We start from the raw sequence: 15,085 nt of genomic DNA, 5'->3' as shown, positions 1-15,085 counted from the left end.
CTTCGCCTCCAGGACCAAGTCTTTCACAGGGCAGTAAATCAAAGTATGCAGCAAGAAGACCACAGCATTTGGTTTTGTAATTGCCTGAACAGTAAGAAAAATACTAGGAACCTTCCATTTTCACAACTTTATTTAAACAATATGCTAACTTCATACACAGTGATCTGTTACCTGTTCTAGAAGCACACTAGCAGCATAGCCTGCAGATGGAATTTGCAGCTCAACACACATGATGGACTTTTCCACATAATCCCACATGGCTGCTGAAGTACATACTTGCATGCATTTAGGTAAAGTAGAAATTCCTTATGATGTTTCATAAGTCTAAATTCAGTAGCTGAAAAGGAAACAACCTGGGTTCTGGCTGTACATCAGCCACTGTAACTTATTTTGCACGACTGAAAATTACTAAGGAAAAACACCTACAGTGGTTCAGTCATCAAAACAGTGTAACAGTCCTTTAAAAAGCAAAATAGAGAGCTCTGCCCATACTTTCTTCAACAAATTCTCCCTGTATTATGCAGCAAATATTCAAAACCGACAGCCTGCACGGACAGTTCAGCCTGAAGTGCACACTGCCCGTGCTGGATTCCTCTGTCCCCTCCTCTCAAGTTTAACGTAAATGTAACTATGCAGGTTGCCAAAAGCATCAGATAACAAAACATTCAGCCTTTTTCTACTACCCAGATTTCGCTAAAATTCCCTGCCACATACATGTATCTAAAAAAAAATTTTGTATGGGGTGGGAAGAATTTCAGTTTGGGGTGGAAGTCCACAATTTGCTGGGAGGGTTTGTATTCCTCTAACTTCCTTTATCCTCCTCCCATGAGCTTAGAAAATCTCAGAATCAGTCAGCAGCTTTACCCACTTAAGAAGTGCATTCCACTCACTATAAAAGATTAAATATGTGAACCAGAAGTTTCTACTGAAACTTTCAGTCATCACACAGTTAATGACAGCTTTAAGATGCCATTAGAAGCATTTCAAAGGTCTACTGCAAAGACTGAAGTCAGTTCACATCCTCTCATAATTTCTGCTTAAGGTTAGCAGAGTCTGAAGGAGTTACTTGAATTTTAATTCAGATGAAAGTACAGAGTGATTTTAAAATACAAGTGCTATTCCTGACTAGTAATACATCTGCATCCACATAAACCCTTGCAAATCCTTAAGAAGAGCCTTCCCATATAACATAATCCACTTTGAGGCTTTGTCTGCATAAGGCACGTCGGATTACTTAAGACAAAAACCATGCAAATTAAAAAACTGATTGATCAAACTGCTTGAGAACCTCTTCAAATGCTCCTTTCCAGAATCAGAGTGATTCTCAATTATTCTGCTTCAAAGATGTAGGGCAGTTGAAGCTATTCACTTCAAATTCACACCTTTGGCTGACTTGAATAATTTCTTAATGGCATGTGAAGACAAGCCCTTAACTCCAGAACCACACACAGAATTTACTTGGGAGTAATTGTCCAAAATATCTCCCCTGAGAGACAGGCCCAGACAACACAACACATCAGGATGCTGGTTCAACACCAAATCATTCTAAGAAGAATGCAAGAAGCCACACAATCAGAAGAGCTTGAATTCTGGTAAATGAATTTCTGACTCTGTATTTGCCAGGTTTGTTTTAGAGAAGCATTTCTAGCAGGCACCTAGCCTTAGTTTGAAAAGCCTCTTATTCTGACACAATTATCCATGACTCCTCTCCATTCCTTCCCTCCCCTTTCTCCACAAGCTGCAGCCCCCCCAGCCGCTCTTTCCCAAACCTCAGCTTGTTGCCCTGACAGCTGACACATGGGGCACAATCTAACACAAACCAGCCCCTTGTTGAAAGATTTCAAGCATCACCTGAATACAATGCAAAGCAGTTTGGAACACAAAATTGCAGGTTCAAATCCAGCAGAGAAGTGCCTTGATTTCAGAGGCTCCCTCCCCCACAGCTAGGCTCTCATTGTTTTTTCCTGGGGATACATTTTCAGATCAGCGCCACAGCCTGCTGCAGATATAGATCAGCTTTGCTCATCCCACCATTCTCAGTCACTGACAAAAAATAGCTCTGGAGGGAGGAGGAAGAGGTTTTCAGCTGTTTTCTTCTCCAGTCCTCTCTAGCCTCCCTTGCAATGAGGGAGAAGCCATTTTCTTATGTTCATGGCTTGATGTCAGAGTAACTGTTTTCTTACTCTAAAGAGCCTATAAATCTCCAGATGTGCTGTAAAAAAATTTAATAGTAGCCACAATGTTCCGGCAGCACCCTCAGCAACACAATCACCAGGCTCTTCATGGAAGAGCTGAAAGAAGCTGGCTGGCACATTACTTGTTTCCTTACCAAAGGCAGGGCAGAGAAGTGGCTTGAGAGGTCCAGATAGGTGCTTCTCCTAGGCACCACTGATACCCTACAGGGTTCGAAAGAACCACAGGAGAGGGACATTTTCCTAGACAGGATCAAAAATAGATGGCTGGAAAATATGTAATATACTATTCTTCGATTTTCTCATAAACAGCAACTTTATTCTTCTTGAAACATTGATTGACATTTGATCCTGTTATGAACAATTCTAAGGCCTCCCCTACAGAGCATCTAAGCTGCATCACATTAAAGCTGTTCCTTTCTCCTTGCCTCCAGCATATTCCTAATATGTAAACAACTCTGCTGTGCACACAAGCAAAGGCACAGCTAGTTAGTGAAAGCTGCAGCACTAAGGGCACCATAGGAACACATCCAATCCTAATAATCCATTAATTTCACAGGGCACTGTATTTATTAACTAGAAGCCAACTGCTATTAATGCAAATGTACATGTGAAAAATTGTCCCATTAGAAAAGCTGAGAGAATTATTACAGACTTATTTTTCAAGGATAGTCATGTTTCACAGGCTTTGTTACCCCCATAATCCAAACACACATGAAAAGTCAGCCTGAATGACAGAAGAATTGTGACAGACTAGGAGAAAGGCAAGTGTCAGGAAATCCAGCAGGCTTACTGTCTGAGGATTTCAGTTGATGTGACACCACATGATAAGTAATGTTCTTGTGGCCAAGCCTCAAAGCCCATTGGGACTATTTCCATTTCAGCTTAAGAAAAAAACTCCAAACAAGCTCACTTCTCACCTATTCAACAGTGATGTACTTAGCAGGAGATACACTGTTACAAAAGTTGCCAAAGTTAAATGCAAAAAGCTTTCTTAAATACATATTTTGTGTATGTTAACTCTAGCTTTACAAGCTCTGGACCAAGAGACTCAGGCGAGCTGCCCTGGGGCAAGTTTCAACAGCCAGATTCATTCGCTCTGTCTCTTACAGCACCATTGCTCAACTGGCAAATCTCTCTCCTCAGGCAAGTCCGCTGTGGTCTGAAGGAAACACAGGCCATCTCTGGCGCCTATCTCATCTTTCCGGGGGTTCTGCAGTGATCCCACAGGAAAAGCAAATGTAACTGCAACTAGTTCTCTTTAGGGACTTATCTGCATTAGAAGGTTTCCAATGGCAGGAATCCAAAGCAAAGCAGCTCTGGAGTTGTGAACTGAAGACAGCTGCATTGCCAGGCTCCAAGATCAGGATCCAGAGCAGGCCATGGTACGTTGGGTGACCACTGCATTTGCACAGCTTTTTGCCTCTTCGGCTGAAACAAAACCTGGTGACTTCTTGCTGTCCTTCTGTCCACACCTACTCTGCAAACTGGCGCAAATCAGTCATGTCCCAACACCCACTAGCTTCCTTTGGCTTATTTCACACATTGAAAACTGGTTAACTACGAACTCCAGACCTTGCTTCTTCCTTCCACAACACAAAGTATCACCCTAGTCACACATACTCTTCTCCTCTCCCACTTCTTGTCAAATTTCACTGCCCATACTGACACCAGAGCAAGTTTACCTACTTCAAGCTGTGAAATCATCCACTTCTTCCTAGCACCCTCCAAGAGCAAACTGCTTTCCTATCCTCCTCTCTCTACAACCCAACAGGTGAACACCCACTCACTCCTGCACACGACGTTTACCAAAGGAGGTTTTACTGGAGTAAAACATGCACTCAAGGAGGTCTAGTTTTATAAATAAAATTGCATATCCTTCCCTCCAGCCAAAATCTCATCATCTCTACATCTTGCATTTTCAGTCCTTTTAACACAAATTAAATTTAAAAAAGGCCTTCTCCTTCCATATTTTGTGCCCAGGCAAATGGTGGGTTTATTAAAAAGGTCAAACAATCTCTTTTTGCAAAACCAACTGGAGTGTAACTCCAATGCTATTCTTGCAAAGCCCAAAAACCCTACACATAGCAACTCCTGCACCACACAATAAATTCATAATGCAGTGCAACTAAATCTTAACTTTTGACTACAGCAAATTAAAGTTCACAGTTAAAGGAGGTCAAAGTGTATCACTATCTGCAAGGTGGAAAATTTAGACTAATCTTCACAGACTCAAGCCTTGAAGAGTGCAAGGCTCAGCAGCTGCAGCACCCTACATATCTTACAAAATGCAATGTCACAAACACCAACACCAGAAGGCTGTAGCTACATCTCAGTGCCAGGTATCTGGCAGCCTTCTCCATTCTAGAGAAGCCTGATCAGAAGCTATAGCTGAGCCATAGTTCAGGATTTAATGATTAAGGGCATGACCACTGCACTGAAAATGTTTTTCATTTCAGGTTTCAATTATGAATGATAGTGACAGTTCAAGTTAAAACTATTACACATTTTCATTCACCTTTCAGGCTTACAAATAAATAAAAATGAAAGTAAAGTTGGAGAGTGGCTTTTTGTACACTGTCAAAAAACAAATGCCTTGATGCATGTTCACCATACACTAAACATTCGAGATTCAGTACCAAAAATGCCCAGGACTGCACACAGCTGCTTTTAATTAACAAAAAAGACAAACCCACTTTATTACCTCTTCTAGGATCAGAATGGCAAGATCTACCTCGTCTCAAAGATCTGCCTTGGCCAGGAGCACTCAGCCTGTATCAATTTACGTCCTAAAGGATTTCAAAAGGTTGCTGAATCTTCTGTGCCTTTCCTGAATTGGTTTTGATTGACCCTGCATCTCTGACCTACTGCAGTTGAAACTGCACCCCTCAAATAGAGAACATCTAAGCTAATTAAACTGGATTCAAGGGGCCCAGTTGCAGTCATCCCTTCAAGGTCACACTGCAGTCTGCAGCATTCTTCACTTTCACCACTGTCCCAGCATAAAGGCAGAAAAGCACCCCGGACCTAGGGCTTCCCCATGGACAACCAGCTCAAATGCAAACCTGTAGAAATACAAGTCCTTGACTGGCAAACGCCTATTGAAGAAAAGCAAACAAACCTTTATGCAAGAGCACAGGAACACTGAAAATCAGGAATACCATTATCCACGAAGCACCTGGTATACCAGTGCACCTCAAAAAGGTTATGAAGCAAGTATAACCCTAAGACATCAATATAATGGGAACATTTGGCTTCTTCAAAGTGCTGTAACCTCACCAAAACACTCGAACCTAATTTGACATTTATATCTCTATAAACAATCTGTAAGAGAAAGCAAAGAAAAAACAACATTTGCAGTTCAGGGAAAGACATCAAAACAAACATGTCCATAGTACTCAAATGTTAAACTACATGTGGGAATCTGATGATCTTTTGAATGGCTGAAAGCTAGGACAGAGAGGAAAGGGCATCTTGTTTTTAAATTAATTATTAATCAATCTTTTCAGCCATCAAATCCCTGCAATGACTCATCCACTTGCTTTACCAAAGTCTAAATTGTTATGGGAAGACTGAAATTCCACTGGAACATTACCCTCCTGAGTGCAATACTTAACCCTGCATATGAGAAAGGATTTTTGTAGATTCATTCTTCTCTCCCACAAAAAGACCAAGTTTTCATTAAACTTGGAAAGAAAAATCACACACATACATAAAGAAAAAAAAAAAGGAGAGAAAAGGCAAAACAGTATGTAGAATTTTACATAGAGAGGAACATGAGAAGTTAAAGTCCCTCTCAGTTATTCATTACAAAGTCAGTATTCTTCCGGTGACAATATATGCTGTAAGCAATAAAGAATTCACATCATCAGAAATGCTCAATAATCATGCCGTTAACAATACAATTCTTTTACGCTCATTCAGATAGTTCCTACTGTCTGCAAAGGAATTTAGGTTTACAGAATCATGGCTTGATAGGAATTTCTTTTAAGCTTACAAAATTGTGAACTTGCTTCTACACCCCACATCCACGAAAATCTCTTTTCAAAGTTTAAAAGCTCTACTAAATAAACTGAGCTGCAAGACTGAGCTCAGTTGGCGATACCTATGTACAGAGCTTGCTCTTTTCCTGTGCTAAAATTATATCAGAACATTGCAACATATTTGCATATCTCCCACACATGTAGCTTTTTGCCAGCAGTAACAAGACGACATCAAGGCTTAGAAAACGTACCAGACAGAGATAGAAGGAGAGGGTGGAGTTTCCTGCAGGAACACCCAGGCTGAAGTCCAGCAGCTCACAGGGAAGGTGCTGCCTTCCTATCAGGCTCCCACTTACCAATGTCAAATGTGAAACTCCACCCAGGAAACTGAAAAGCTTCCTACGTTTCTCTCCTCTACACAGCCTCCTGGCTACTATCAGAAAAACTGGTATCACTCCACCCTTTTTCCATAAGAACGGTTTGCATCTTTCCCCTTCACATGTTCAGCCTTCGAGCTACCATGGAACAGGAGAAGGAGGAAAAAGAAGCCTCTGCTGGGTCATCTCCCCTAGTCTCCCTTGTATAGTTTGGCTGGAAATATTTCTAGTGGCAATCCACAGTGCTGCTGTTGATCTTAATCATGCAGAAGTAACGTGAAATTCACATGACTGCTGTCAGTTTTCCAGCCACACAAGTTTTGCAAAAACATCAATTAAAACAATCTGATCTTTCAGCTTTTACCTAGCAAAGCTACTAAAAAAAAAAAAAAATCACAGAGGTAAGTTGACCTTTTGGAAACACTGGTGCACTGTTATTCTCAGAAAAACTTTTCGCTAAAAAATAAAAACGTTGACAGCCTTGAAGATTTCTGGCACCTTACTTCCTCATAAGATGCCAATATTTAAAAAAAAAATTTCATTGAGCCAAGTTAAAGGAAGTAATAGAAAATTACTATCAATCATAGGAATATAACTGACCTGCCGTGCATACACTGTTACTAAGGTGTGAGAAATAATTTTAGAGGTTTTAGAAGTCAATAATGGAATCCAGTGCTATTCTCAAGGTGTGTTCCACGTTAAAAATTGTAACTTGAATGCTCAAATTGGAAGACCAGAGCCATGGTCTTCCCTTTGATTCTTTCCAAAGGCTCATTTTTACCAGTCCCACCCTACCATAACATCCCAATAGCAAAGCTCAGTTAAAATACAAACACAACAAGACCATCTGAAACACGGCAAAGTCTTAAATACTGTGGAGGAAAACTTGAAAATGAGCCCATACAAGTGAGATAGTGTAACAATAACTAACAGAGTAAATACAATACACCCAAAATCATTAATACATGCTCATTAATGAACACATTGGCTGCAGGGAAAGTGCCTTTGTAACAAAATTTGATGAAGATCCACCTGGAAATAAATCAAACAACCAAAAATTATTTTTGTTAGTATCAAATTAGGCCGCGTAGACCCCACATATGGGGATAAGGTACTACTCTAAGAAGCAGGCTTTTAGACAGCAGCATACTTAAGATCTAAATTACCACGCACTATGGAATGGAAAAATGCAGAACCACATGAAAGGAAGGCAAACCCTGCTTACAAAACAGCAGTGAGTCAGCTCCTGAGGACTGGCCTATGACTGCTTTGAAAACAAGACGCACACTCCTTATGTGCCCTCTGGTTGTATAGAATGAAAACGAGCCCTTCCCCTAAATATGCTGTTAATATGGTAGACAACATTGCAGAAAAGGTGTCAAGAAACATCAGTAACACCATTTAACCCACTCCAACTTCAGAAAACTTTTTCAACCAGTCTTTTAACCCTACAAACACCTATTCATGTTTGGTGCATTTAATAAGCAAGAAACTCTCATATCCCTGGCCTCAGATCAATCAGCAACAGCTTATCTTGGGGACACCTTCAATTCTATAAAATCCTTGAGATATTTTCTTAGAGAAACCTTTTATAAAATGCCATGACCCTTTAGCCTGTCTAGTTCCATCATCTGTAATCAGACTATCTAGAAAGCCGAGAATAAAATTTAAGGCTTTGTGACAAGCTGTGAAACTATTAATATTAATAAGCCATTTAATATCATATGGAACAATAAGGACCATGACTACTCCAAGCATTTATTTGGAGAACACAACTATATTTGCTTTCACTCAAAAATCAAAGATAAATTGTGGGCTTTCACAACCCGTTTCTCTCTTAGCAAGTGTCCTTGGCTACAAGTAGCTCTCTCCTTATAGCTCATTTTGTTTTTATTGTTTAAGGACTATCTGGGGGCTTTCTGGTTGTCTGCCCTTTTTTGCTGTTTACAGATGTTATTGGTGACTGGGGCTTTTCATGGTATATTGATTATTTCTGAGGGAAAAAAAATATATACACTCAAAGAATTAATGCAGCACATGTGCACAGCAAAAAAAAAAAAAAAGGCCAGTAACTTGGCTCTGTCAATATTACTTTGTTGTCAAGTATTAAGGTGCTGACCACTGAATATCATACCAGCATATTCTGAATGGAAGCACCCTGTCCAACCCCTCTGAAAGAACAGAAACCTTGAAACCAGCTCATTTCAGGGAAAGGATTAAAGGTTGTTTTTTCAGGTGTCCTTCTTGCACACTGAATCCCTCTGCCAGACATTGCAGTTTATCACTGCTAAACACTTACACTGCAGAAGTACCCAGAGGCCTCAAGTAGGTCAGGGCCTCAGCATGCCAAGTACAGAACTGATGCATAATACTTGACAGCCCTTGCCTCATCATATTTTTCTATTTCAAGTGTTTATCTTCCCACAGCTATTTGAACAACCCACAGAAGCAAAAGAAACTCAATGATGCTGCAAAAAAAAAAAAAATCACCCAAGTTCCACCACCAATGTTTGTAAGTGCTATCCAACAGAAAATGAAAATAGAAGTAGCTCTGCCCCTCATTAGAGTATTACACGTAAGGATCTAGCTAAATGTCAAAACAAAGCAGGTTGGGGGCTTTTTAGGTTGGTACAGCTCCAACTATTCTAACAAAGACAGAAGGGGATATTGCAATAAAATTTGGTAAATATTTATGGATGAGAGTTCCAATTCTCCTTTTCCCATCTCCTACACCCTAGACATACCTTTTTCATGAAAAAAAGAGTTTTCCAGTTGTTGCCTTCAGACTGAACCCTGGGTGAGACAGATCAAGGGTGCAAAACCAAATGCAAAGAAAATTTACATAAGCTGCAGGGAGCAGAACGACAGCAGGGTTTGCATACCTTGAATTAGTTCCATTAAAGATGAAAAAATATGCAATAAATGTGAAATGAAGCTTAACAAGATAATGGAGTTCTTGGCAACCTGATTATTTTAACAAGTTAACAGCCAGTTATCACAGATTGTTTCAGTCTAAACACACATACCAGGACAGCACAATCCAGAGAAGTAGGCCAATATACTCCTATAAGATTAGTTGTGCTTTATGTTCCATGCTCTCTCTTCTCATACCTCCCTGCTTCATCACCGCCCACCTCTGTCTTCCCAAATATTCATCCAGATCCTGCAGAGCTTACCTGCAGCTTCCCATCCCATTCCCTCAGCTGAGAAGGAAAAACTGGCATTGCTGTGGACTTGACTGCAAGTCACCACCAATCAGTTGCTGTCCAGGGACTAGGGAGCACAGACACTTGGGAAAAAGCAGCCATTACTCATCAACCAAAAGGTGGGGTCTTGACAGGGGATTGCCTGATTCTATCACAGCCCATTGCTTCTTGCATCTAAAGGAAACCCCATCCTAACAGCCCTCTCCATCTCATCCACGCCACAGAAATGCCTGCTGCTCCCAACCTTTGGCAGCACTTTGGCATCACAGTCCAGCATCACAGGAGGCAGCAAGTCACCACAACATACAACCTGCCAAAAAGGAAAAGCACGTGGGGTTGCCACATCTGATTGCAAACTGGACAGCTGGACCCCAGAGTGCAGCTCTGGTGCCAACAGCAATCTGGCTGGGGGGTCTCTGGGGGAAAATGGTGGGGTGGCAGTTGAGTTATGCTTCTAAAGCCCCAAATCATGATGCTTCCTCCACAGGAAAGAGTGAAATAAAAAAAACCCAAACCTGGGCAGCGCTCTCGTTAACTACCACAGAACTTCAAAACAGCACATGGTGGGGTAGGAAGGAAGGGGCTGCAATTTTTTACAAAATTTCTTCTTAGGGAATTTTATTAACTCCCCCGCCCAGTGTTTCAAACATCAGTAATGTTAACAATCACTAAATTCCTTACATAATTACTTGAACTGCACATAAAAATTGTTTTGCAGTCTGCCTGAGAAAACATTTTACTTCAAAAGGTAGCAGAATTGGTTTATAAGCAGAAAAAAAAAAAATCACTTTTTTTCCCCAGCTCCTGCAGAACATAAGAGTTAATGGAATGGGAAAGAGACTTATGCCTTATTGATTAAAACAATTCTAATTAGGCACAGAAGACCTTTCCATGTTTCCAACAATACACTGACCAAAAGCTACATCATGAAATGCAAAGTCAAATAAGCAAAGAGTTTGGAGTTCATTGCTCAGCAACAAATGCCAGAATTTTATATACCCAGTCACTGGAGGCAGTGGAATGTTATAACTGCAAGCATATTCTAGGGCTTGAAATAATAAATAAAACTAGATAAATGTATTATTTATTTAAATTTAATTTTTTTCTAAAAGAGGCCCATAAAAAGCTGTGGACAGAGTAACACAATATTACAGCTAAACCACAGCAGCTCTAAAATAATTGAACAACAAAGAACTGTTTGTTCATTTTTCTTCCCTTGCAAATCCCTCTCCCCCCATCATTACTGTCTGAGGTGCCAGGCAATAATGTCACCAATATCTTACAGTATGTCCTTTTTACCACCAAGTGCAAAAACAGCATTACTAGGCAACTTGTTAGATGTTGAAAAGGCCAACTTTTCCCCAGCCCAATCTCTTCTGTGGTTTCTCAGTTGTTGGAAGTGTTTCACCTCTCTCTGAAAACAAATCAGGTACAGACAAGGACNTAATCCTGAGGTTCATCTGCCGGGGCCAAGCACGCTTGGACGGTGGCAGCGAGGTCCTCAGGACGTAGATGGATTGCCTTAAGGGCTAACGAGCTCCATCTGCCCGGGGAGGGGCCCCGACCGGGAATCGAACCCGGGTCTCTGCAGTGACAGTGCAGTGTATTTTCCCCTGGACCACCGGGGGCTCCCACAAGTGAGATAGTGTAACAATAACTAACAGAGTAAATACAATACACCCAAAATCATTAATACATGCTCATTAATGAACACATTGGCTGCAGGGAAAGTGCCTTTGTAACAAAATTTGATGAAGATCCACCTGGAAATAAATCAAACAACCAAAAATTATTTTTGTTAGTATCAAATTAGGCCGTGTAGACCCCACATATGGGGATAAGGTACTACTCTAAGAAGCAGGCTTTTAGACAGCAGCATACTTAAGATCTAAATTACCACGCACTATGGAATGGAAAAATGCAGAACCACATGAAAGGAAGGCAAACCCTGCTTACAAAACAGCAGTGAGTCAGCTCCTGAGGACTGGCCTATGACTGCTTTGAAAACAAGACGCACACTCCTTATGTGCCCTCTGGTTGTATAGAATGAAAACGAGCCCTTCCCCTAAATATGCTGTTAATATGGTAGACGACATTGCAGAAAAGGTGTCAAGAAACATCAGTAACACCATTTAACCCACTCCAACTTCAGAAAACTTTTTCAACCAGTCTTTTAACCCTACAAACACCTATTCATGTTTGGTGCATTTAATAAGCAAGAAACTCTCATATCCCTGGACTCAGATCAATCAGCAACAGCTTATCTTGGGGACACCTTCAATTCTATAAAATCCTTGAGATATTTTCTTAGAGAAACCTTTTATAAAATGCCATGACCCTTTAGCCTGTCTAGTTCCATCATCTGTAATCAGACTATCTAGAAAGCCGAGAATAAAATTTAAGGCTTTGTGACAAGCTGTGAAACTATTAATATTAATAAGCCATTTAATATCATATGGAACAATAAGGACCATGACTACTCCAAGCATTTATTTGGAGAACACAACTATATTTGCTTTCACTCAAAAATCAAAAATAAATTGTGGGCTTTCACAACCCGTTTCTCTCTTAGCAAGTGTCCTTGGCTACAAGCAGCTCTCTCCTTGATCACATTATAGCTCATTTTGTTTTTATTGTTTAAGGACTATCTGGGGGCTTTCTGGTTGTCTGCCCTTTTTTGCTGTTTACAGATGTTATTGGTGACTGGGGCTTTTCATGGTATATTGATTATTTCTGAGGGGAAAAAAATATATACACTCAAAGAATTAATGCAGCACATGTGCACAGCAAAAAAAAAAAAAAAGTCCAGTAACTTGGCTCTGTCAATATTACTTTGTTGTCAAGTATTAAGGTGCTGACCACTGAATATCATACCAGCATACTCTGAATGGAAGCACCCTGTCCAACCCCTCTGAAAGAACAGAAACCTTGAAACCAGCTCATTTCAGGGAAAGGATTAAAGGTTGTTTTTTCAGGTGTCCTTCTTGCACACTGAATCCCTCTGCCAGACATTGCAGTTTATCACTGCTAAACACTTACACTGCAGAAGTACCCAGAGGCCTCAAGTAGGTCAGGGCCTCAGCATGCCAAGTACAGAACTGATGCATAATACTTGACAGCCCTTGCCTCATCATATTTTTCTATTTCAAGTGTTTATCTTCCCACAGCTATTTGAACAACCCACAGAAGCAAAAGAAACTCAATGATGCTGCAAAAAAAAAAAATCACCCAAGTTCCACCACCAATGTTTGTAAGTGCTATCCAACAGAAAATGAAAATAGAAGTAGCTCTGCCCCTCATTAGAGTATTACACATAAGGATCTAGCTAAATGTCAAAACAAAGCAGGTTGGGGGCTTTTTAGGTTGGTACAGCTCCAACTATTCTAACAAAGACAGAAGGGGATATTGCAATAAAATTTGGTAAATATTTATGGATGAGAGCTCCAATTCTCCTTTTCCCATCTCCTACACCCTAGACATACCTTTTTCATGAAAAAAAGGGTTTTCCAGTTGTTGCCTTCAGACTGAACCCTGGGTGAGACAGATCAAGGGTGCAAAACCAAATGCAAAGAAAATTTACATAAGCTGCAGGGAGTAGAACGACAGCAGGGTTTGCATACCTTGAATTAGTTCCATTAAAGATGAAAAAATATGCAATAAATGTGAAATGAAGCTTAACAAGATAATGGAGTTCTTGGCAACCTGATTATTTTAACAAGTTAACAGCCAGTTATCACAGATTGTTTCAGTCTAAACACACATACCAGGACAGCACAATCCAGAGAAGTAGGCCAATATACTCCTATAAGATTAGTTGTGCTTTATGTTCCATGCTCTCTCTTCTCATACCTCCCTGCTTCATCACCACCCACCTCTGTCTTCCCAAATATTCATCCAGATCCTGCAGAGCTTACCTGCAGCTTCCCATCCCATTCCCTCAGCTGAGAAGGAAAAACTGGCATTGCTGTGGACTTGACTGCAAGTCACCACCAACCGGCTGCTGCCCAGGGACTAGGGAGCACAGACACTTGGGAAAAAGCAGCCATTACTCAACAACCAAAAGGTGGGGTCTTGACAGGGGATTGCCTGATTCTATCACAGCCCATTGCTTCTTGCATCTAAAGAAAACCCCATCTAACACGCTTATTTCCACAGCCCTCTCCATCTCATCCACGCCACAGAAATGCCTGCTGCTCCCAACCTTTGGCAGCACTCTGGCATCACAGTCCAGCACCACAGGAGGCAGCAAGTCACCACAACATACAACCTGCCAAAAAGGAAAAGCACGTGGGGTTGCCACATTTGATTGCAAACTGGACAGCTGGACCCCAGAGTGCAGCTCTGGTGCCAACAGCAATCTGGCTGGGGGGTCTCTGGGGGAAAATGGTGGGGTGGCAGTTGAGTTATGCTTCTAAAGCTCCAAATCATGATGCTTCCTCCACAGGAAAGAGTGAAATAAAAAAAACCCAAACCTGGGCAGCGCTCTCCTTAACTACCACAGAACTTCAAAACAGCACATGGTGGGGTAGGAAGGAAGGGGCTGCAATTTTTTACAAAATTTCTTCTTAGGGAATTTTATTAACTCCCCCGCCCAGTGTTTCAAACATCAGTAATGTTAACAATCACTAAATTCCTTACATAATTACTTGAAATGCACATAAAAATTGTTTTGCAGTCTGCCTGAGAAAACATTTTACTTCAAAAGGTAGCAGAATTGGTTTATAAGCAGAAAAAAAAAATAATCACTTTTTTTCCCCAGCTCCTGCAGAACATAAGAGTTAATGGAATGGGAAAGAGACTTATGCCTTATTGATTAAAACAATTCTAATTAGGCACAGAAGACCTTTCCATGTTTCCAACAATACACTGACCAAAAGCTACGTCATGAAATGCAAAGTCAAATAAGCAAAGAGTTTGGAGTTCATTGCTCAGCAACAAATGCCAGAATTTTATATATCCAGTCACTGGAGGCTGTGGAATGTTATAACTGCAAGCATATTCTAGGGCTTGAAATAATAAATAAAACTAGATAAATGTATTATTTATTTAAATTTAATTTTTTTCTAAAAGAGGCCCATAAAAAGCTGTGGACAGAGTAACACAATATTACAGCTAAACCACAGCAGCTCTAAAATAACTGAACAACAAAGAACTGTTTGTTCATTTTTCTTCCCTTGCAAATCCCTCTCCCCCCATCATTACTGTCTGAGGTGCCAGGCAATAATGTCACCAATATCTTACAGTATGTCCTTTTTACCACCAAGTGCAAAAACAGCATTACTAGGCAACTTGTTAGATGTTGAAAAGGCCAACTTTTCCCCAGCCCA

General features: G+C 40.7%; 1 protein-coding gene across 6 annotated transcripts in view; it reads right to left on the bottom strand.

The window, feature by feature from the left end:
* LRRC8D (leucine rich repeat containing 8 VRAC subunit D) overlaps positions 1-15,085 on the bottom strand; it is a 53,865-nt gene that overhangs the window by 22,233 nt on the left and 16,547 nt on the right. The window contains exons 1-2 of one of the 6 annotated variants that reach the window (XR_003571129.1): positions 6,427-6,698; positions 3,240-3,405 (exon numbers count right to left, since the gene is read on the bottom strand). The exons of 2 other annotated variants lie outside the window; for them this stretch is intronic. Coding sequence is in view for 1 of the 4 variants with exons in the window: in XM_027882902.1 (XP_027738703.1) it covers positions 9,729-9,747 (19 nt within the window). In the remaining 3 variants the exon portion in view is untranslated. Of the gene's footprint in view, positions 1-3,239; positions 3,406-6,426; positions 6,699-9,728; positions 9,748-15,085 lie in introns of those variants that run through there. 3 more of the 6 variants (XM_027882902.1, XM_027882905.1, XM_027882906.1) reach the window with 3 other exon arrangements.

This window comes from Empidonax traillii, unplaced genomic scaffold (assembly GCF_003031625.1).
Source record: "Empidonax traillii isolate 1590-97213 ecotype Southwest subspecies unplaced genomic scaffold, ASM303162v1 scaffold114:size1751661, whole genome shotgun sequence".
NCBI lineage: Eukaryota > Metazoa > Chordata > Aves > Passeriformes > Tyrannidae > Empidonax > Empidonax traillii.
This window is presented reverse-complemented; position numbering and strand designations above follow the sequence as displayed.